This window comes from Amphiura filiformis, chromosome 7 (genome assembly GCF_039555335.1).
Source record: "Amphiura filiformis chromosome 7, Afil_fr2py, whole genome shotgun sequence".
In the NCBI taxonomy this organism is placed as follows: domain Eukaryota; kingdom Metazoa; phylum Echinodermata; class Ophiuroidea; order Amphilepidida; family Amphiuridae; genus Amphiura; species Amphiura filiformis.
This window is the reverse complement of record NC_092634.1, coordinates 1058355-1084193: the sequence shown is the minus strand read 5'-3', so window position 1 is coordinate 1084193 and position 25839 is coordinate 1058355. Positions and strand designations below refer to the sequence as shown.

General features: G+C 37.1%; 1 protein-coding gene across 1 annotated transcript in view; it reads right to left on the bottom strand.

Moving 5' to 3' along the window:
* The window catches only part of LOC140156540 (midasin-like), a 161235-nt gene that overhangs the window by 43647 nt on the left and 91749 nt on the right, over window positions 1-25839 (bottom strand). Inside the window, 13 exon segments of the mRNA XM_072179480.1 lie at window positions 1164-1258; window positions 1633-1728; window positions 2587-2831; window positions 4720-5005; window positions 6036-6294; window positions 15609-15775; window positions 16302-16661; window positions 17818-18009; window positions 19481-19644; window positions 20143-20585; window positions 21299-21531; window positions 22659-22968; window positions 24946-25183. Coding sequence (XP_072035581.1) covers window positions 1164-1258; window positions 1633-1728; window positions 2587-2831; window positions 4720-5005; window positions 6036-6294; window positions 15609-15775; window positions 16302-16661; window positions 17818-18009; window positions 19481-19644; window positions 20143-20585; window positions 21299-21531; window positions 22659-22968; window positions 24946-25183 — 3088 coding nt within the window.

The following is a 25839-nucleotide window of genomic DNA, read 5'->3' as shown; positions in this document are numbered from 1 at the left end:
ATTTGCTAACTTGTGAAAGGCGTCTGCATTAATTTATAATTTATTTTTCACCTTTTTTTTTTAAAAACTCTTGTAGAAGGAATTCTATGGTATATCATCTTTGTGTCAATCTTAAGAATATCTATACAATTCCATTGGTTCCTGCCTGTGTTATCACCTCCTGGAGATAGGAGACGTGAGAGTGACATCACACACAAAACTGCTTGCAATTTATATTGGCAACTCTGCAAGCAGGCATAGTATAATTGTGGAAAATTGTGGGTTCACGATGAATAACTACAGGCTCCCTTGTAAAACAAAGCGATTGCATAAACTGATGACATCACTTTCACGTCTCATGGATTGAAACAACCTGTCTTATAACACAGACAGAACTATAATAGTGTGTGCAGGGAAGAAATAAAGATTGGGAAGCGTCACTCTATGATAAAAGTAATAAAACTATGGAAGCCGCCATTGCCCTGCCATCGCGTAGGCCTGGAACACTACCGCGACTTCTACCGGCTGCATCGCATCCATGCTCCGCGTTCTAGTAATGAAAATTACCCGTAAAATCGCGGCTTGCTGCATCCACGGTTAGACTTTATCAAGCCTGCTACAGTGCATTTTTTTCAAATGTTGAGCGGCATTTTTAATATTTTTAATTACATTTTTTAGCGCATCCATGAACTTAATTTATCAAATACATTAAATCAACCAACAATTCCGCTATCCGGGCCAATATTTATACAAGAAAAATACTGTTTCAATCACGAAAATTAACCTAAATTTCGAGCATACACGTAAGACTTGGCGATAGTCTATTCAGATATCGTTGTCAAGCTCGAGGTGATTGACCCCTAATGATTGACAGTTGGGAAAGCGTACTGTACGTGATGCTGAACGCGTAGTCATGGTAGCCGGGTGCTAAAGTGGGTGCTAAAACCTCAAATGGCGACCTCCATGCGTGTACCGGGGGTGCTAAAGTGGAACCAAAACAACAGCGGGAATCGTGTGTTAAATCAACATAGAAAAGAACAGGAGGGATCAGCGAAATTTACTGTCAGCCCTCTGGTGTGCGTAATGATATATTAGTGCATTTGATGCATGTGTATAAATATTGTTCTGCACATTTATGACACATAGGCATTGCTGATTACCAGTGTCTTTACAAATCAACATACCTGAGTTCTAGTTTCCTCCATTGTATAATAAGCTTTGACACATTTTCCAGGTGCTCTTGGACAGACACTGCACGACTTGCATTGGATTCCCATTCCTAGGAAAAGTTACAAAAGTAACATTTAAAATTGAAACTTCACCATAATGTGCATTATTGAATCCAATGATTCTAGCCTAATATCCTGATGAGTCAAGCTGAATTTACACTTACTGGCTTTTGCAGAGAAGCAAATCGCACACATGTTCAGTTTTGCACACAGAGCGTGTGCGTGATTTGTTTTTCTGTAAAGCTAATTGGGTGAATTATGGTACTCATTGTAAGAGCTACATTTTGCAGAAAATTGCATCAAACCTGAACCAGAGACATGACCTATTAGTGTTCTTTACCAATAAGAATCCAAAGCTGCACCCTTGTTTTGGTTATACATTGAAATTAATTTTGATTTGTTAATTGAAGAGGTTTCAACTTACCTGAGCTTTCTCCAGTAGAAGTTCCAATCCAGTCACAAACTTCATCAGAGGACTTGTCACAGGGAAGGACAGGATTCTTTCTATCAGTAGCACCAGCTTTAAAAAACATTCAGGTTGTATGTTACTAGTTTGTATATTAAGGAAGTTATTATACTTAGTTTTCTAGGTTGATAGGATGAACAAATTTTAATCTTTCCCCAGAGCAGCCAGCGCACTTAAACATTGAAAAACAAAAACAAAACAGTGCATCTGGCCATATTCGAACCAGTGACCTTCGTAATACTAGCCTGACGCTCTAGCCAATGGAGCCACATAGTTTGTATATTGGTGTAATCAAAGTGTTAAATTGCTTTCTTAAAAACTAGTATCTACCAATTTTGAGCACATGTATCACATTATTGTTCTGGTTCTGATAACATCATATGAGGCCAACTTCACCATAAAACACTTGGGAAGTATAATTTGTGCAGTGAAAAACTACTTTGAGACAACCTCTCATTGAATTTGTTGAGATCAGTTTTTGCTCAAATACAATTCAAATTTTTACTGATAGTAAATTCATACTGACAGCATGAAGGTGAGTGTTACAAGTCTATTATGAATTTGAAGTAGATACTCTGTATCCATTCCCCACTTGTCAATGTTGGGAGGGTCTCATAGACCTGTTAACAAAATTGCTTTTGACCAACATTGAATTGGGTGGGGCAGAGATTCACCTAAAGACAGCCAAATTGTACCAAAATATTTGTTCATGATTGTAGCAGCTTTAACAACAATAGAATAAGTAGCTTTTCTTTTCTTGCTTTTAAGCATGCCATATTACAGGTTACCACACACACTTGTCTCTGATTGGATACTATGAGATCTGGTGTATCTGTAAGGACTTGTTGGTGTACATCACAGAAAAAAGAAATTGAAAAAAAAAATGAATATAGACCTGTACAAATTAATTACCTGTTTGAGGGTAGGATGTTCAGGCCACTGAGCCAACAAGTCCTCTAATCTTGCTCTGAATCGCTCCAATAGAGGGCGACATTGCACTGCCTCAGACACATTAGCATCATGGTAGATATCAAAGGGCTTGGTATCCAGTAGCGATGGTGGGGTGTGGTCATCATCCTGTTTTGATGTGAGGGTTCTTGTGACTGATTGCGTCATCAGTAAGTGAACTGGGTTCATCTTGTTGAATATGATAGGATCTACAATTTATAATAAAAATGACTTGAAATGTTTTGTATGACTTGTAAATATAAGCAATTTGACTGTATATCTATTTAAAACTGATCAATCCATAAGACACTCACTTGACAAAGGTCTATGACCGAAAATTCGTGTTTAATTTTGCTACGCAAATAAATCTATACAAATGTGGTTTGACACCAAATATTTCTGCTCTTGGACTCTTTTACTAGACACTCACAGGGGATACATTTGCTTAGACCGGATTCTTTGACAGAAAGAAATCCACAGACAATTATCATTTATGGTATAACACTGACAATAATACAAATCAAGCATCCTGCATTTTGGCATGCCAATCATTTGGTACCCTGTCTCATCATATAATTGGTATTATAGGGTTCTTACACTTTCTGAGCAAAAAAATTCCATGACTTTTCCATGACTGTAATTGAAGAATTCCATGCCTCACCTTCAGTCTCATCCTCCTGGACATCGAGAGTTTCATTTGCAGTGATCTGAATGTCCTCCAGTGATTTCTCATCAAATTCATGTACCCTTTCCAGCAAGTGTTAGCAAGAAGTATGGTTTCCTGGGGAAGTCTGTATTTGAAATACTCTCTGTACACATCTATGTTGTGCCCCATGTGTGTGGCAAGCTGCAAGAGCTAATTTTCTTTCAGGTCTTTCAGCTGGGATAGAGAGGCAATGTGCTTTCTTAACTGTGTACATTGGACGCTTTCAGGGTTTTGTCAGCAGCAGCTGTATATTTCCTCATAACATCTGTTGTTCTGTACGGAGAGGCAGCCGTTTCAGGTCTTGAAAATACAAAAGTATGATCCATATTGTGTTTTGCCAGTACATCCACTCACTTTCTCAGCTCTGGACTTACGAGCAGAGGGACACCTTTCCCACCTATACCTCTTACCACGATCAGAGTAAGTCGATTGATAGATACCTTCTTGGAGTGGTGAGTGACCTCAAAATTTCATCTTGAATGGGTTTTGGGTTGGCTCTCTGCTCCATGTAATTAGCCACTTCTAGTTCATACCACCACCTTTTGCTAAAGTAGCATAAGCTAGTTGTTATAAAGACCAGCATTCATGCCCCCCTCCTTAAGAACTGATGCCATTGTGGTATTCAATGCATTATCCAGGAAATTGTTGAAATCGACAACATCATGTGTCAGAGGCAGAGTGACTTGTTTCTTCCAACTTCTCTCCTGTCGTTGCTGGAGTGCTGCCGACGACACCTTGATGCGCCATTCAGTCTTGCGCATCTGCAGGAAGATGCTGTCATCTGCTGCTTTCTCCATCTGAGGAGGATTTGACTTGTAATAGTACCCTCGAACTGCTGTTGCTAGATCTTTCAGTGCATATCCAATCTTTAGGGCAAAGGAACTAGAACCTCTGAACTTCCAAGAATCTTCATCATACTTTGCCAGCCTTTTTGTTGCTGTGACAACTGTATCGAAGCTGCTGCCCTTCACCATGTCAGCTGCAGATAATACACTTGGATCAATATTCCTTGCCTCTTGCCAGACTTTGGCGAAGTTCGTCATTTTCTGGCTGCTGAGGTAGTCCGCCTGAGAGGAATTGCAGGTTTGCTTCCACGGCTGATTTGCGTCTGTCATGTGACAGTTGCTGCCCCCTCCCCACAGCACTCTCATTGCAACCATTGGTCCAATAATTGTGGTAATATAGCACTTACTCTACTAATTGTGTGTGGTACATGATTGCTAAAACAGTACCCACAATATTGAAACCCATCAGAAATATTTTTTTTCAAGCCCTTGCTTTGACTTTGCACAATTTACTGCTTTGCCATAAATATTTCGATTAGCAACTTTGCATTGCATTCTGTACAACTTGATATCTTATTACAATACTACACTGTCACTTCAACCCACCTAAATAAGGAAGCACTCCACTAAAGAGTTTGACCAATATCTGGTACAATCTCTTCAACACATCTTGGTAATTCACACTATTCATCTCAAGGCCTTGTCCTTTCAACCAAAGCGTATCCACCAGTTTGGTGTAGAGTTGGTAATGTATTGCACAAATCTCTGTCATCTCTTGTTGTGACAGATGAGTGGTAGAGAGGTCAGAGGTCATGTCATCAGATGCTGCTGGGTCAGAGGTTACGTTTGGTGTACCTTCTAGGGTAGGTTCTGCTGTTATGTCATCAAAATCCTGTAATGCAAGAATGCAATTTTGCAATAATAATAAATCAATATTTCTACAGCGCAATTAGCATTGCAGATGCCCCATTGCGCTTTACAACTAAAAAAGGAAATGCACACACATAAAAATACAATATGAAATTTACACATACAACCAATAAATGTAATAAATGTTTCAATAACAAAGAGATAACAAAATCAAAATATAGTTTGTTCGGCATGTAATTGGTGAAAAAAATGAGACTCCTAACACTGTGTATTGATAAAGATAGATTGACGTGCATATAGTTGGGCGCAACACTTATGCTAGTTGTGTGTTATGCAATGGGTGACTGATGCATGCTTATGTGAATTTAAGTGAGCTTAAAGTTGGGACTTTATTGATGCATGCAGTAACAAAAAGCAAATAAATTTGGCCAATTATAAGCCAAAAAAACTATATTAGTGTTTTGGAAACACTTGTCTTTCTTGGAATGTACTGGCTATCACCCAAAAGCAAAATGTGTAGTCATATTGCACAAAATACATTACATTGGTATAGTGTGTCTCATCTCAAGTTGAGAGTAACACCATTTTCGTAGTGGCTGATTCGAATAAATACCCTTACATTGTTGTGTCGCCAGCATACGTACAAATCTAGCTTCTACATGTCAGTATATGTCCTGTAGGATTAGGTTAGTGCCCATGATTCAAATTTGCCACTGTGAAACATGGTATTACTCTCAACTAGAGACGAGACAGACTATAGACATACCTTAAAGGTTCGCCTAATGGTACAATTGGGAATCTCCCTTGACATAAGTGGAATATTAGTAACAACCTAAAAATGCCCTCCCGTAAAATTCCCACCAGCAAATAAGGGCATGGAACCTTCTTGTTGGGATTTCAGAGGAAGGAGCTCTCTATTTGCACATGAAATTTACCCCAAGGAAAATGAGCCCAAGTACGCCATTAGATGAATCTTTACGGTATTATACCCCACCATTAATTCTAATGTAAAAGGTCATGCATGGGTAATTATTTCTATTGTCTACACCAACCTGTTGATAGGAGGGAAAACTGCTAAGAAACTCCCTTTCCTCCCTCTCATCATCAGTCAACCCATCCCCATATGTCTTGCTCTTAAATTTGTACAATGATGCTGCCTCTTCCTCATCCTGCTTAGCCTTCTCCTTAGCCTTATGCCAAGCAGACACAAAGCTGGTTAAGGTTTGATGTATCCATGAGACTGTGCTGTAGTCTAATGACCCACTGATGATGGAGTGGTTGAGGATTTGGAGTAAGGCTATATGTTGCAATCTGGTCACAGGAAAGGAAAACAAATAACATTATTGTAAAATATTATTATATGAGTATGAAATTACATCTCTGAAATTACCAAGACTTGTTTAAAAATCATTTCCCATGCAATTTGAAATGAAGAAAGAGTCGGTGAAGAACAGACCACAGCAGAAAAAGCAACAATAAATGCCTTAATGAGAGGACCATCAAGGGTATAATTGACATACACAAAATTGAGAGAACAAAATGTGTACCTGTGGAAAGAAGAAAACAATTTCTCATCACACTTATATTATATCAGTGCAGCACCTGTATCCTGAACAATCCCTACTATAGTGTTTCAGCTTAGTCCAGTTACACTTTGAAATTGTTGCGACAATTTCAATGTCTATACTTTACTGATGGCATCTAAGCCCTCATTTTTTGATTTGATTTGTTCGGGTTTTTGACAACCCTGGATAACCCAAGAAAGCCTCTATTGAAGCTTATTTCCATTGGGGTCCATTTGAACATTGCGACGGGTTGGGAACAGTCAGGGGTTATCACCCTTCTCTCTTCGAACCTGGCTGCGTGATACATGTACAGGTATGGCTCTCTGTACACGGTACAGACGGCTTAACGTCCCCTCCGAAGGACGGAATACTTTCATGATTCATTTACCCAATTCTAAATGAACCCTGGGGAGAGCGGAAGTCTGAATTTAATCTACAGAAGTTGCCAATTAATTTCAGACTTTTTTTCCAAGTCAATATCCCCGCAAATCGCTGGGATTTATCCAAGTCAATATCCCAGCAAATCGCCACCACCGGGAATCAAACCCAGGACCTCATGCACTAAAGGCAAGTACCCTAACCATTGCGCCACGCTCTCCCTAATGTCCCTCAGACATTCATAGCCCATATTAGTAATAAATAGTAGATCATGAGATCAACGGGCCAAAATATAAATGTAAGGGAAGCCATTTCTCACCAACTGAAGAGGGCTCAGACTTCATTTATTGATGTCTTAAGCCCTATACCATGTACACATTCGCAGGGCTAAATTACCTCAAATGACATGCGACCTCCGTATGCTAACTTTCGTACCACTAATACATAAATGTACCTACAGTGCCGCTTTGAGCAAAGTTTGGTTGCAATAGCATTTGAATTGTTCACCTAAGAGCATTTGACCAAAACTTAAGGGATCCAAAATGAGCGTTTATTGTGTTTCGACAGTATTTTTTGTGGGACATGAGAGCACTTCAGACCTATCGAATTGCATTCTGAATACGAAGCATGTCTTTCTGATATCAAATAATTTACATTTTTGAAAATCACAATATAATACAAATTTTATGACAAATTATAAAAATTTGATATTTTTCAAATTTTGATATATAACAGTCCTCGAAGTAAATTATATAAATCTAATGACATATTCTTAAAGTGTATGTAGCAGGGAGGAAAAGCCGACGGAAAATTGAAAATTTTGACCTTTCATATTGAAGATATGGATTTTTTTCCCAAAAACACCTAATTTTGTTATTTGGTGTTTTGGGAAAAAAAATCCATATCTTCAATACTGAAAGGTCAAAATTTTCAATTGATCGTCGGCTTTTCATCCCACCTACATACACTTTAAGTATAAATCATCAGATTTATAAAGTTTACTTCAAGTACTGTTAAATATCAAAAATATCAATTTTTAATGATTTGCCATAAAATGTGTATTAAATTGCGAATTTCAAAAAATCAAAATTATTTGATATCAGAATGACTTTCTTCGTATTCAGAATGCAATTCGATATGTCTGATGTGCTCTAATGTCCCACAATAAATACTGTCCAAACGTTCATACCCCAGCCCTTAAACCACATACTGAGCTAAATGATATGGAGGGAAAAGGCTTGAAGAACAGTAAGGCCATACACTTACACAAAATGTAGTATATTCAAAAGCATTGAATTATATTTTAATTTATTTATTTCAGACATATTTGAAGAGGGCAGCCAATATTAGTGAACTAAGAACTGCTTTACACACAGGCCCACTGAAATATAGGGTTACGAAGTCTACTAGCAAAGGATACTACAACACACTTTAATTAACCCAAAATAGTCTGAATTAATACAAAAATATCACCAGCATAAGTAACAGCACCTATCACACAAAATATGAATATATAACTATGCACTATGGGCCACACCTTACTGCGCTTTAGACGCTAATGTGCCTCTGGATTAGGCCAAATAAAAAAATAAACATGTTTCACCTCCCTCCCGCTTCCTTTTTTGAAGTTTCTTCAATTTTATTTTTATTTTTTGAAATTCAAAAAATATGGCTAGGAAGTAGAGATGCTTTCTATAGCCTTGCTACTATACAAGAAACACTTTTATAAGGTTTTGTGATAGTTAGAGGGGGCGTATATCTCAAAACAACAAATAAAAAGAGGCCTCCTCCTTTTTCCAGGCATTATTGTATACACTAAAACAGCTCTAATTATGGGTATTTACACTGATTTTGTGATAAAAAATAAAAAGCCCCCTCTTCCTCCTTTTTTTCAAAAACCCGAACGTGAAACATGTTTTTTATTTTACTTGGCCTTATAGAATGGCAAATAAATAGGCAATTGAACTTATTGTCCATTTGCTTGAGTTAGATAAGTTTGTTTGAGTATTAAATTGAAAGTATTTCCTCATAGTTGCATTATATAGTTCAGGCAACTTAGGTAATATCAAAGTACAATACTGAGTAAACAGTATATAATCTGGAATAAAATATTTGGTTTCAGGTTGATAGGCTGAAGGTCAGTAGTCTGAAAATCCGGTTTATCCTTAGTGTAAGAGAGCACAAAATACTAATAGGATTAGAGTTACGGTTAAGGTTATGGTTAGGAATTGGGGTTAGGATTAGGCCAATGGAACTCGATTATTAGTTTCCGATTGGATGTTTGAAAGAAAGGACGAGGTCACTTATTTCATTATTCATTATTCGGCCTCTTTTCATTATTCATTATGTCAACAAAATCAATGATTTTATGAACAGATTTCTCCAAATTTAGGTACCCCACCAGTACCAAAGTATATTGTTGATGAAAGACCATCTCAAAACAGGTATTAATGCTTAGATCATCTTTACAGACATTTTGCAACAGATTGAGAAAAGATTTGAATTTGTTTTTATTAAAATGAAAAGAAATTGGCAATTTTTAATGACTAGAAACATGATGAGGTAATCCTTAAATTTCCATTATTTACTACATCCTCTACCCCTACAACTAAGAAAAACTGCTCATTATGATCAGCAGGGGATGTCAGCCATTTTGAAAGTATCAATTTTGATTATTTCCATCTCAATTTTCAGATAATTGACTTTTTAATGAAAATTTTGGTCAAATTGAAAAGATGACGCGGGCGGTCAATAGGAAACTAACAATCGAGTTCCATTAGCCTTAGGGTAATGGTTAGGGTTAGGGTAGGATTAGGGTTAGGGTTAGGATTAGAGTTGGGATTTGTTTGGTATTCTCTTACATGAAGGATACACTGAAAATCCAATAAAAGTATTATAAACCCTAATCCTTACCCTAACCCTCAATTTCACCCCAACCCTAAGATATAACCTAAGCTTAAACCAACAAACTCTAACCATAAACTTAATCTGACTCTAATCCTAACTCTAACCATAGCTTAACCCTATCCCAAACCCTAACCCTGACACTTACACTGACCTTAACCCTAGCCTGAAATACACTAAACCCTAACGTTAACCATTTTTGCACTGGTGACCCTTTGGACTAATGGACTGATCTCAAATATTTCATTTTACTCATAATACCAATATTTCTTGATATAAATCCTATTACTATTTTGTAATGACAGTCTGATTTGTTGGGTGTATCAAGTTGACATGTCTAAACTGTCCTATATTTGAAAGCGTCTATCTAATGGTACAGGCCTTTTGAGTTCTTCTCTAAGACGCTGCCAGAATAGGTATTGTCCGTACCCATCACCAGGCCATTTTAGGCACAGAACTCGGCAAAATAATTGTCTAAGCAACAGAGTTAATCTCCTTTGAGGAAGCTCTTCCAACAGTACAAAGATCAGGACATTTGGATTCTCTTCCAGAACCCTGTGATGTGACATATTCAGTTCAAAGTGACACCAATTGTCGTCATTAAAATGAGGCGAAAGTATTGCAATAACTTTGCGACTTCTTTGCATATGAAGAGACAATTCATTGAAGATGAGTCTGCCTGCGCGTATGTCTCTGGTTTTAAGACAGAGCCTGAATGGTTCTTCACCTTCCTCAATGTTAGCCAGAAGTTCCCCATCTACCCAATCTTCATCTTGCCCATGGTATATCACGTAAGCATCGTACCAAGGTACACCATCTTCATCTTCATCATCATCAAAATGATCATCATCATCATTGTCAACAACAAGGTAGTTTTGATATGGTCTTCTGTTGAACAGAAGAAAGCGAATGTATTGAATATGCCATCGATAATGCACAAGTAATATAGATATGACAATTACAACAAGTAAACATGCTATGCCTATACTAATGTACATCCACAGTTTAGGTTTGCAGTCCAAATCAACCTCAGTTACACCCAATCCTTGTTTTGAATCTGGTGAAGCGCAACAATAGCTACTACCATCAGAAAAGTAATAAACAAGATAAACTTCTGCATTGCTTAGTAGCCAGTCCCTTAATGGAATAATATTGCAATCACATACAAATGGGTTTCTGTTTAAATCCAAATTTCGAAGTTCTGGGTTGTGCGATTTCGATAGAAATGACTTCGGGACATCACTTATTTTGTTCTCACTCAAAAACAAAGTTTTCATGTTATTCATGTTGTATAGATTGCTGAGTGATGTTATATGGTTATCGCTTAAGTCCAATTGTACCAAATTACTCAGTAACATTGCATCTTCTTTGTCAATTGCAGATATTTCATTAGAACTTAGGTCAAGAATCTGTAAATTGTGTGATTTAATCATTTTAAGCACTGTTCTTATTTTATGAGGATAATGTGGACCTATGAAAACCTTTGACATATGAAGTTCTTGTAGCTTAGGTGCATATATCTCAATATCTTTCAGATCACCAGTACCAGCATCAAGCTGTGTTTCATCTAAATATAGAGTCACAAGATTAGTGCATGTGCAACTACCAACAGATATGGCCCACTGTGAAGCATCCAAGAGTTTCAGATTGGGTATGTTCTGACACATTTCTACTAGATCGACTGAGCCATGTACCTGTGGTGATTGTGATGCTTTAAGGAGTAATGTGTGTAGATGTTTGTTACATGAAGAGTTATATGACAAAACATTCAACTTGTTATATGATAAATCTAGCTTCTGAAGTGATGAAATCAAACAAAATTGATTACTCGTGATATCACCTCGAATATCATTGTGTGCCATGTTCAAAACTTTCAGATGATTATATGTGTTGAGTATCTGCAGAGCACTTGATGCAAAGACATTGAAGAATAAATTGGTTAGATGTAATTCTTGTAAGTTTACTAAACCATAGAAGGCATTTGCTGAGAAAAATCTCATTGTTTGAGGACTCCCACTTTTCCCATTTATCCGTAGTACACGAAGACTAGGAAACCACTTGAATGGAGAACCTTCAAGCCAGAATTCATCAGCATTGATTTCAAGCACATTTAAAGCTGTTTTCCATTTCACGTGTTCAAAGGTTGTTGAGTTTAATCGTACACCTCTAACCCAGAGTGATATGCTTTGAAGTGGTGAATTGAGCAACTTCAAATACTGTATGACTGCATTAACATCGGCATCTGTTGAAATAGTAATGCTTTTGAGATAATGTAAGTCCTTGTATAGATAGTAGGTTGCACTGGAGTATACAGTTATGTCGATGTGTTTCAAAGGAATTTCACTGAAGCACTCATTAGTAATATTCAGGTTAGAGTCAAAACTTTCAAAAATCAATGTCTGCAGTGAAATGAGTAAGCACAAATCATAATTGGAACTATGTCCTCCATAGACCTTCACTTCCAGGTATTGTAATTTAGAAAGTCCAGTGAAGAACTCTCTGGTGTCAACATAATCAGAACTTGCCAATTCCAATGTCAGACTCTGCAGAGATGGGAGGCCAATAAATGGGGTGTTTGTTACATTTGTCAAGCTATCAAACTGAATTTCAAGGACATTCAAGCTTGTCAATGTTGTAAATGTTGCAGCAGTGAGACTGGTGATCAGATTCCCCTGAAGATCAAGTGTCTGCAATGACGAAAGATCTCTAAACTGTGTTCCAGTCAAGGTTTTAAAACTGTTGTATGACAGATCAAGTACTAAGAGTTGACTTAGTCCTTTGAAGCCATTGTCAGAGAGATAAGAAATATTGTTTGAAAACAAGTCCAGATTAAGCAAATTGTATAGTCCATTGAATGCTTCATCAGGAATGAGATTAAGTTGGTTTTCAAACAATTCTAAAACCTCCAGAGAAGAAGCACTTGGCAGCGGTGGTATACAGACTAGGTTTCTGGAGCCACAATCTAGGTGTGTTAAATTGTACACTTTGCATGCAATACTTCCTAGTGGATAACATGGTGACTGGTGGGTAGCAGCTGAAGTGATTATTAGGATTTGACATAATAACAGCATGCTGATGTATTGAAATATATTCACAGCCATGCTGAAATTAACTACTTATGAAAAAACTCCAAAAAGAAGCAAAACAGTTTCCTTTAAAAAGGAGCAATGCTTTTCACAATGTATGTAAGTACTGCACTTATAACATTTAAAATAGGGAAGTTGTGCACATGAAGTAATGGATAGTATCAGCACCTCAGCAAACTCATAGGCAAGCAGACTTTGACCCTGTGGGGTTTGTAGTTTTCAATGGTTTTATCCGTTTCTGTTTCATTTCCTTGTGAGATAAATATGAAATATTAACTATATTATATATCCAATTTTTGAAGGTGGTTCTCAATAAAGTGCTCAACTTGTATAAAAGGAGCAATTAATGTAGTTTTGATAAGATTATTTATTCATATTCATTCCAACAAATTTGTTTCGAAGTAGGCGCACTAGGCGGACCTACCTCTCATCAGGGAATGACACTAAAATAATTGCAATGTGGACCAAGAGAATGTGGTTAACGAAATAAATACATATGATAACCTATTACTACTTTAGCTATGGAAATACAGCTATGTAAACACATAGGTTGACCTGAAATAGGTATTTTTGCAAAGCACATCATATGTAACATTTGACCCAAGTATATCAAAATTAACATGCAACTTGAATTCCTTGATATTTACCACGATTAGTATCATTTGTGACATGATCTGATCCAATCAGACCAAAGTAGGAAATTTTGACAATTTACATATTACCATATCTAACTTAATCATTACTTACATTTACTGATGTTGGAAATCCCACATCCCTGGCAGACTTTGTTGAAAAAATATAAACTTTCTTTAATGTTAAATATTTTGTTTTTTATTGCATATTTGCTCTTTATTTTTGCCTATATCTCAATTTCATTATTGCCATTTTTGGTCTGATTTGATCAGATCATTTTCTCGGTCAGGGCTGTTTCATCTATTGCACTTACCCACTTCTCACGTCTGTCAAAGGGGACACCCTCGCGAAATCCCTATTGGTTTGTACAGGACCTTTCAGTTAAGTAAATTTTCTCAGCACAGAAAATACCAATTTGCCTTATCTTTGGTAATTATTTAAAGTTGATTTCCCTGATAAGAAATCACATTTTTGGAATTGTTTCATCTAGAAGCATTTATGTTATGGCATGTTTTGTGATTTCCCCATTGAGTGCAACGGTAAGCGCCCCCTTCGTGTCTGAGGGGGCAAAATGGAGCAGTCATATCGGCAAAAGCAATCAATGGGAAGAAGGGATCTATCGCAAGTGTTGCCTAAATACTCCACAAATTGATCAATAAGCACATCAAATAGTTCCATTTGATAAATAATAATTCATGCTTTTCATGAAATATGTCAGGTAATTCTTTCTTTCCTATGCCATTATATTGATATATTTTGCATAGGGGTGCAAAAATTTGTGACCGTCTACCACAAATGGCTGCAAAGTCAGTATTCTCATGTTTTGAGATATTGGACAGGCAAGTTCTTAAAATCAGCTTAACAATAATATATTGTTGTGTGCCCATATTGCTTGCTAGAATGGTAGTAAAAAATGAAAAACTAGGTTGAGAACACCTTTGTTTTCTGTTGTTTATTTAAAGGTTCAATGGACTATATCTCCAAACTAGTTTTGCTGACATTATGACCCCTTTGTGGTGGATAGTCACATTTGACATCAGATTCTAGCTTTTAGTTGCACCTCTTCCATAGGATTTTATTCATTTATTTTCAAGTTGTATGTTGTTGGATGGAAAATCAACAAGTTGATTAATAAATTATGCGGTGCATAAAATGTGTCCATAACCGAACCACAATGTTGGACCATGGGATATGAACAAACTTCTCAGCTTTGGAAAGAAAATAAGTAAAACAATAAATTAATATGTGATACGATCTGGTCCATTGGGACCAAAGTAGGCATTTTTGAAAATTGAGTTACTGTAATCATTACATTACACATACAACAGGCTATCATTTACTGAAAACACCAAAGGTCTAGCATACTTGGTTCTAAAGTTATTAAGTTTTTTTATGTGTATTTTCTTATGTATTTCTTACTTTTTACTCCATATTTTTACCTTTATTTCAGTTTCAAATTTGCCGCCTTTGGCCCCATGGACCAGATCATGTCACATATGTGCAAATTACCATCTGTAAGCTAATTACTAAACAAAATTTCTCTTTGGTTCTGAGTGGATCAGATCATGTCACAAATTGTAAAGGGCATAAAATGAAGAAGACAGTAAAACGTGTGTGTAAGCAGTTTTCCTGGAAAGATCCTCTGTAAAAGTAGTATAACATTTTAGCAACCCTGTTAAGGTTAGCAACTATTTTAAACTGTTGTCATTTGGTAGTTCACAGCATCTTGGGAATGGTAGTGAGCTTTGGCTAAAATTGCATTGATCATTTCATATTTAGTGTGTAGAAGAATTCAAATATCACAGATATACTTTTGTAGGTTCTGTGGTTCTTGAGTTATGTTGTAAAGAGGGCTGAAACAACACTTTTGTAAAATGTACACAACTAAGTTTACACACTAAGTTTTAAAGTATATGATTTGTAGAATGAACTTTTGCAAAACATCAAGGTGTTATTTTTCAACCATATATTGATCTAGATAATTTAATTCCGATTTTTTGGGGGGGGTTGCTTCCGACCAAAAATACTTTGTCTACCCTTAAGATAGTAGAATACTTACTTCATAGTAAACATCTGTACATCACCAGCATTCTGGTCTTCACTGTAACAGGTGATATTACTCAGTAACTGCTTGCTCACATTCTCAGCACCATATAGAGTAGCAAACGTCTTGGATGTGGTAGGGAATTGTACAATACTAGTCAACATGTCTTCAAGGCTCTTCAACTGTGTAAAGACAAACAGAGAACTTTTGAAGCATAATGGACTTCTGTTTGTTGGAGTGTTTTGTTTTAAAAATATAAGGTAATGGAAAGGAAAATAAATAGTTTGTTATCTTTTTTGTATTGCATAACAATCCTTTTTTTAAATTTCCAGATCTCCTATTGGTCCATGTAATCTCAAACAAATTTGAGATTATTTTCAGATTATAATCTGATCTACTGCTTTTTTTTTCTTTTTATCAAAAAGTAAGTCCAGTAGATCATATTATAATTTAAAATTTATAGTTCTTATGTATTATTCGCCAGGTCCTTCAACAGTTTGCCAATTTGGCGCTGTTTGTGGTTCTAACTGACTAATTGAATCACATCATCATCTCTTCTGCACCTCATTTGCCGAACAAGCTGCGTAGCATCGTGTTACCCAGGTGTGACCTGGTTCTTTTTATGCAATAATCAGGAAGAACATTAGGGCAGTGCTGAAGGACTTTGCTTAATACTATAGTCCAAGATATAATTATTATACCACCAACCTGTCCTTGTTTTCGTGACATTTTATCCCCATCAATTTTCCTCCTCTCTTGGGCACACTGCACTGCATGTGCAACCAGTCTCAAGCCATAGCACACATGCATGACCCCTGACACAAACGGAAGCCAAAGGTCACGGTACAACATGAACTCCTCCTGAATCCTTGACAGGAATTTAGCACTTGTGTTTTGCCATGCCTTTTCTTCATTCAGGGCAGCACCCACTTGTGCATGGGTATGGGTACCCCCTGATTGCAAGATTTCTAGGAATGCAGATGTTAACTTATGAAGGAGGCCCTCTATGGATGACCTTGATCCAATACTGGTCAGGAAGTAGGTGATGTCCTTTAGTAAAGGCTGGAACTGAATGATACAAAATTGTAAAAAAAATACAAAATATTAAGAAACATTTTCCAGAAAAAGTGTCAATTTGAAAACATTCCATTTCTTTCCATAATATTTGACAAATGTATAAACTTGTCTTTTCTGTTGTGAAATATCAAGTTGAAATAATTTTTCAGTAATTTTAATCACACCGCTGAGGTTGCACTCTCCGTCGATCAATTATTAAAGGAGGAAGAAAAATGCACTCTCCGTCAATCAGTTACTAAAGGAGGAAGGAATATGTTCCCGCCAAGGAATTGAACCCAAGACACATCATGTTTAAATAATAAATGGCAAATAATTCTCAACAATTATGAAAATCATACTTTAGCAGCTATTTACTTCTGAAAAGGAGAACACAAAATTTGAACAGTGAAAAGGAACTTCCTAAAGTAACAAAGACTTTTAAAAACAAAATAAGTTGAACATATCTCTACATAGCCTAACCAGCCAAATGTGGATTTAAACTACACCAGATGAAGAGTGTACATACATTGGGCTATTCTAGGTGAAATCCATACACTCCCTATGGAAGACATTACCTTAATATCCCACACAGGGGGTGTCGATTTTAAATAGAGTCACCCATTCACATAGCCCTGTTTGAAATTCATTCTCCCTGTGTGGGTGATAAAGGTCATGTCTTCGATGGAGGGAGTATGGATTTCAAATGGAATAGCCCACTTTTTTTTCTCACAGTCAAAAGTGCATTTTAAGACCACATGGTCTTATTAAAGAGGGCAAAATGGCAGTTAAATTGTTGTCCGATATCACCCTACCCTCAATCTGAGAGGGCAACGTTGTGGAGTGTGAAATCATGTGACAACACTTTCCAATACAGAAACATGACATTGATGTACCATCATTCAAGCAGCACAACTCAAGCCCATTGAAAAGTGTTATCATACAAGTTGGCAGTCCTTATAGAATGTCTTGTCCCAAGTTGAGAGTAACACCATGTTGGATTTTGCAGTGGCAGAATCAAATAAGTGCGTTAATGCCGTAATATCACCAGCACACAGACAAATCGATCTTTTAGGTGCATGTATACACTACACAGGATTAGGTTAGCATGTGATTCGAGTCTGCTACTGCAAAATCCAACTTGAGACAAGACAGGCTATAGTGAACTTACCTGTGGTGGATCTGGTCTATATGCCGTTTGTTTGCTCAGCTCATCCTTTGTTTCCTCCAGTGTGGACAGTCTCTGCATCAGGGCTTTGATCCTATCATGTAACTGATGTTCTGGTATATCAGCTATCCCTTGACCAGTCAGAAACTCACTGGACATGTTCCTCACATGCAGTTCACTCTGCCTTTCTGAGTGCTATGAGAATATTAAACGACAGCATAATTCTTATAGGCATGTCTCCTATGCAGCAATTCACTCTTAATTATACTAAACAACATGTTGATATGGAAAACTCTGACAGCCAGTCACTTCACACAATATCATTAGTTTCAATTTGTACATTTTGATTGCATCAAATCAAATTCAACCTTTTCATCAAACAGTAGATAACAAAACTGCACAGATCCATTTCATGTGTTTACTTATGACATTGTATGTTCAAAATTATTACATGTTAACCAAGTGTAGGTTTTTGTTTAAGCTTCATGTGTTTACAGATCCATTACCCTTAATTTGGTTGATTCATAATACGATGTGCCTCCAGCATTGGCTGGGGAAGAGGTCAAAATATGCAATGCATAATGGGAAAATGTCGACATCCAAAGCCCATGTAATATGAATACAACACAGGACCATAATGTCATTGTGTTTTTAAATGTCAATATAATGATGTTACACATGAATGCACAGTAAACAGTAATATACAATTATAGTAGATCCATTTTCTATCTATCGATTACACAGAATCCTTTCAACATTATTGTTGAATAGATTCATCAGGTTTGTTCAGTAAATAAACATTTTGGATTTTTGTTTGACAAAACCAAGTGAATACTCACTACAATATTTCGTCCTACTCATCGGAGGACTTCATCAGGTATGACTGATATGGTCATCCTCCTAAACAGGGAGGAGGGCACATACCCATTAAGTCACGTCTATGATCCACTACTGAAGTCTGCAAAAGAGACTAAGGAACACCGGAAACCACTCAAACTTGTTTGCGGAAAGTGGATCAGATGACCATATCAGTCATACCTGATGAAGTCCTCCGATGAGTAGGACGAAATATTGTAGTGAGTATTCACTTGGTTTTGTCAAACAAAAATCCAAAATGTTTTTTTCTTTCAACATTATTATTTCCACACTCGCATGAAAATTCAGTGGTGGCTAGAACAGCAATGTCGACCCTGAAGGTCAAAAATTGGATTGTCAAGAGCAATCGCTGGTGGGGCATCGAATTGTGAATCGCCAGAATTGGTTATTTATACACTTATTAAAACACTGAAGACACTTTGTGCAATTTCATTGATTCCTGGCAGTGGTCTATGAACCAATATAATAAAACTGCAATGTGCACATCAATATATTCCTCCTGCAATGCTTGAACTAATTGCTTTTACATGGTTACAACAGGAATGATCAATTTAAACTTCAGGGAATTCCATTGGCAAAATCTAGTATTTTATTTATAATCAAGCTTTAAAGAATGATAATAAAAGTATTATTGTTTGCTTATGTGCTGCACCGTATAACAACATAGATTTTACCATGGATTTTCCCACAGAACAACTCAGCCTCCAGCCACATTATTCCACTTAAAATCCAAGTCAATAGATGCATGAGAGTGGCTTAAACCAATCCCTTTATTCTCAATAGTACATACCTCTTCCTGTGTGTATTTGAGTAGTATACTGTACTCTTCAGCAGGATCTACTGGTCCTTGTGGGGCTAATAGAATACTCTCTAGAATACCTAGGTAGACCCATGAGAAGCCTTGATTTAGAATATTGAAGAAAGATTTGTATGCCTGACTGCAGCCCATGGTACCTAACAGGTTGATAAAAAAACAAACAAACACAAAACAGTTGGTGAAATTAGCATGTACATGGAAGTCAAAGTTTTGGCTAGTAATCCATACACTGTTTCAGGGCTATGACTTTGGTGCAAATTAACTCTCGCTCTATAGATATAGACCAAACCACATTTAAAAGAACATTATCTTTTGATTTAGATAACAAGGGTCAGATTCTACTATTCATGAGTCTATAATGCTACCTCTCATTGAAACTTTCACTATCAATTAATAAATTACAAAGCCCTTGTGGCTAAACTGATAACAAATAATCATTTAATTTCCTTTCAAAGTTCCAAACAGGGCAAACTAATTCATTCTTCCAAACAGGATAAACTTATTCATCCCTACATAGAATCCATAATGACAATGATTTGATAGCTGGTATGATTAGGAACTTTAGCATTTACTAATATGCTCAACTACTATTTGATGACTTCATACTTTTTTCACAACACATATTTGACACTCACCCTTTTCCTTGTCAAAACTGGAGACAACTTTGCAAATCCTGTCTAAATCTGACTCCTCTGCACCTTTTCCTAGTGTCTCCATTTCCCTATCATCAGCTCCATCTGTATCCATAACCACCTCATCCTTGGATACCATCCCCATGGTATGTTGCTTAGCAACACATTCCACACATTGCATTGCCAGATTAATGACCTCAACAGGCAAGCAACCCTTCTCATCACTAGTCCTTGACAGTGCCTTACGGTGCATCTCCTCTAGTATTTTCATCAAGATGATTTTTGAAGTGTTTCCATTCTCTTCATCCGATTCTTGATTGGTTTCCAAGGTGATCATCTTGCTAATGGCATCCTTCCAGGACTGATGGTGTTCTTCTGGTATCATGGTGGTCATTGATGTTAGAAGTCGTCCAAGAGACAGATGAAGCATTTGTGTACCTTCAGAGCTGCAAAACAATCACATTATGACATCAGAGTAGAAGGGTACAGAGTTTGACACTCAGTACAAAGTTTGACTAGCACAGAAATCTTCTATTGAAAGATTGTACAGCTTTATTCTATAACCTACTTAATTCCGCAATTTTGGTTCATCCTTCATGTAAAAGAGCACGCACTAGACTAGCACAGAAATGTCCTATTGAAGGATTATACAGCTTTATTCTGACAGCTGCTTAATTCTTCAATGGAGTCTAAAGCTGGTTTCATACTTTCTGCCACTTGCCGCTCAGCAGCATGATGCTTCAACATACCGCTTGCACTTTTCTGCAAGCGGAGCAGCACACCGTTAAGCAGCAGGAGCATGACTCTGAAAGCCAATGTTGCCGCTCAGCTCCACTCTGTGCCCTCATTGACCAAAAGTCGTATCAAGTTCTAAAATGTCATAGCGGCACCGCTCCTGAGTTGACTTGACTTCAAACTCGTAGCAATTCGCCACATTGGAAAAGTGTTGGAGTGATCGATATATCGGTTTGCCACTGGTCATCGCTAGTGTTTCTGATACGACAGCGCAGTGAAGCAAATTGTTGTCAGAGCGGCAAGGCGGCAGGAAAGTATGAAACCTGCATAACTCATAAAGATCTTGCACCAAGGAAACATTAAATGTTGGGTGTTCAGTGTTACACCCACACATGATATTATGACTTGATCTAAACAAACTTACCAGAATTCAGAAAAGTCCCCAAATCCTCCATTATCCCACAGAAGCCGGTTGAGTTCTGCCAACTGGTCCAGTTTCTCTTCATAATGACCGAGTGATACCTCTGACACAGCATCAAACTTAACAGATATCTTGCTCATCTTAGCAGCATCCTGGTTGCTAGGGAGTGGCTTGGTTGGTAGGAGGAGATGGAAGATGCATTGAGCTTGGATTGGTGTGTACATTGCAGCAGGACCCTGAGAGGAGGAAAGCAAATTTTAGTATGAACTTATAGTAATGAAACCTAATGCAACATGGTCATTAAGAACAATTGCAAATCAGAGCCTTTTGGCCATATTTTAGTAATTTTGCTTAAATAATACAATTTATTTCTGCAGGGTTAATACATTGATATTATAGGAAATGAGTCAAGGAAGCCACTGATCACATTTCTATTAAGTATTGCAGTTATTAAATTATGTAAGTTTTTTGCTATTTCCTCCACCCCAAGAAAAATCATGCACATGGGGGAAAAATAATACCCATCACAATGAGCCTATTGAATCCATACCTTTGCCTGTGAATATGGGCTTTACTTTTCTCAATATTTGAGCAAAAACACCGCTGACTCAGACTTTTACTTAAAGCATGTCAGAGTAGTCATGGTCGTTCAACTCCAAAAAAAAAAAAAACTTTCATTGTATAGATTAGGGGATCAATGAAAATTTACACCTTGAAAAATTGAATGGGTATGGAATAAAAAAATGCAGTTTCAAAAATTGCTTAGTGTATTGTGGTTCTTGAAATATGTGCCATTTTGTAAAGATGTTTCATTTTGACACTCTTTAACTCAAGAACCACAAGACCATGCTTCAAAAGAACCAGAACAATTTTTGCTAGAGGTCATTACTATATATATTGCTCCGCACATCTGGAACAACTTACCAGCTGAAATCAGAAACTGTGACACACTTGCTAAAGCGCCCGTCATACTTTCCTGCCACTTGCCACTGCGGCAAGCGGTAGGGCGTTTCAACCAATGACAAGCCTTTATTGTGTCCATTTGTCTGCAATGCGTGTGCGCCACGCCGCTCAGCGGCAAGCGGCGGGGTAGTATGAAACCAGCATAAGTTCAAAAATGTCTGAAAACACACTTGTATCCAAATGATGAATAATGTTTTTGCTTGTATTGTATATATATATTTTTCACTGGTTCATACTGGGCTTTGATCTTGATGTAACAGCGCTATATTAAATGTACTTTTGTATGTATGTATTACTATTCACAGAATAACACAATTTGACTAATTCACAGCAGCTTACTACTCTAACTGGCCTTAATCTGTGTACCAACTTAAAATACCAAAAGAAAAGTATACACTACCTGAGCTGCCCTTAGTTTTGATGACTGCAAATCCACAAGACTTTTCTCATTGGAATCCAAGAAAGGTTGCCATGTCAACCACCTATCCACATGACATGAAGCAGTACTATGCCAAGTGTAGGTATGATAGGCTGTGATGACCTTTGACATCTCATGATATAGCTTGGAAACATTGCTGCCATCTTGGAGAGGATACAACTGATGAAACGTTGCTAGGTGGAGAGGATTGGCAGGGGTATGCTGTGTTGCAAAGGGGAGGAATGCCTGCAGGAATTTGTTGGCTGTGGGAATGATAGATGTTTTTTCAGGTCTGCAAGAAAACAGAATGTTAGGAATCTATTACATATAATACAGAAAACAGAGAATCATTGATGTTTGTTTTGTTAAACATGGCATACACAGGCTTTAAGGGTTGTATGATGGGTTGCAAATTACATAAATACAAATCATCGGTGATCAAACAATACATCCCCTGATTGATAGGTTAAATGTCACAAAAATTGTGTATAATTTGTGTAACGTCCCTGATTAACTGGTGAAAGTCAGGAGGTAACATCCCCCTTACATAGCCCTAAACAGTATCCCCATTTGGGGGTGGTTTTGCGCAGGGGTGTGTGTGCGATTGCTCGTGCACATAAAACAATGCCCTTAAACTCCTTCAAGCACATTTTATTTACATTAACCATTGTCCAAATTATCAGAGCACAATTTTATCTTTTGTCTCTATCAGATGAATACAGTAAATCATTCTTCATCACTGCCATTGGGCTGTTCCAGTTGAAGTCCATACACCCCATATGGAAGACGTGACCGTAATCTTCTACACAGGGAGTGTGAATTTCAAATGGAGTCACCTGAATGAGTTACTCCATTTGAAATCTACACCACCTTATAATATACAATACAATACAATACAAAGAGCATTTGCGCCATTTCCATAAGGCTCAGAGCGCTTACAAAATATCTTAATACCTTAATACTACAACTTAAAACTACATTTTGAAGGTGCATCTTAAAAATAATACAAATTACAATATCAATAAGAACATGTTATGGGAACAAATAAGTTTTAAGCGCTTTTTGAATGCATTTGTTGATGAAGATTGTCTAATATAGACAGGTAGCTTATTCCACTCTTTTGATGCAAAAACTGTAAAAGTTCTGTCACCAGCTAAGACTCTAGTCATGGGATAGTCAAGACGAAGATAATCATCGCAAGATCGGAGTTGTCTCTTTGGAACATACAATGATAAGCAATTTGACAAATATGTTGGTCCTTGGTTGTGAAGACATTTATATACAAGCAAAAGTAATTTGAAAATGATCCTTTGGCGTATTGGAAGCCAATGAAGTGATTTCAAAAGTGGACCAGGTGAGTGTTTTCGGTCCACTTCAAATACAAGACGTGCTGCCCAGTTTTGAAGACGTTGTAGACGAATAATATGAGTAGATGGTGATGAGGAGAGAAGGCCATTACAATAGTCAAGACGAGAAAGTATCAATGAACGTGTGGCATGATGACATGTAGGTTGGTCGATATATTTCCTAATTCTAGCGATGTTTCAAGATGAAAGATAACAGATTTGCTAACATTTGTAATATGAGAAGACATAGTCATGTGAGTATCGAAAAAAGCACCCAGATTCCTAATGGTCTTTGCAGATTCAATGCGTTCATTTCCAATAGATAAAGTTATATTAGGTGGCAAATGTTTGTTATAATAATATGGTGATGCAGCTATAAAGAATTCTGTTTTACTATCATTTAACAACAGTTTGTTTGCAGTCATCCAGTTTTTTATATCTAATATACAATTTTGAAGTCGAATTATTGCACTGTCAAGATCGCCCGGCACTTTGGGATTAAATGATACATATAACTGTGTATCATCGGCATAAACATGATGAGAAACATTATGATAATTTGCAATGTCACCAACTGGAAGGGTGTACACAGTGTAGCCAACAGGTCCAACTACAGAGCCCTGTGGCAAACCAAACTGCGAGATAATTGGCTCTGAGAGTTGACCTGCTATATCCACTTGGGTAGACCAATCAGCAAGATATGAACGAAACCAGTTTAGTGCGGGTCCTTTGACACAAATTCGTTGAGAAAGACGAGAAATTAAGATTATTATACCACCAACCCCCTTTTTGGGAGATTAAGGTAATGCCTTCACCCCCTGTGTGGGATAATTTGCAGGGGTGTATGGATTTCAAATGGAATAGCCCATTGATATACTGGCCTCAGTGACCTCTTATCATTACATAACATTCTCTCATTTTACCTCAGGGCTGTCAGCAGTAGACATTCCAACAAGTTTCTCACAACATTTTGTTGAGCACGTAGAGCCAGATGATCCATCAAAGGCCACATGGCAACAGTCATGGCAACCCTGGCTGATGCATCAGGTGTTGCCAGTTTGTTTGTGTCTGTTTCCATGGATGTTGTAGGATCAGATCTGAATAAGCCATGTTGACAAAGTAATATGGCGAGAGCATCAATGCTTTCCATCGTGTCATCATCTGGGAATACAGAAAATAAAGCACCAATCATTATCAACTTGACCTTTTCATCATTTCTAACTCACATGGCAACCTTCCGGTGTCATTGTTTTTGCAAATGCTACTTTTCTCTATATCCACTGTAGTAGTGAGAACAGTTGTTTCCAAAAATCCAGAACTTTTTTTTAAAATAATGTTTTTAAGGAACTACATGATTAAACCAATGAATCATAAGTGCTATAGTTGTCAACCTCTTTTGTGTGAATGAAACCCCATTTCCTGAACTCAGATTATGTGTAACCCCATGTCAAAATTGTGATATCTTTTCCTTTATAGGTTCTTGAGATGTCATACAACTCCCCATGTTTTGAGCTTGCACCCCCCCTTGCAGGTTCAAAACCCCTAGTATTTCTTCTAAATAGATTAATATGAACTGAGTAGCTAATTTCCTCCACCCCCAGAAAAAAAATCAATTGTCACATCCGAAAGATAAATATTGTGGGATTATGATAAAACAGCTTTTATTTTTCAAATTCCAAAATAAATATTGGGATAATTGTTTGCAGAACTCAAAAAAATTTCAACATACTTTTTTATTGTGTCTAAAATTCTTTTTGTGTGTATATTTACATGTACTAGCTGTTTTATCATAATTCCACAATTATCATCTTTCGGGT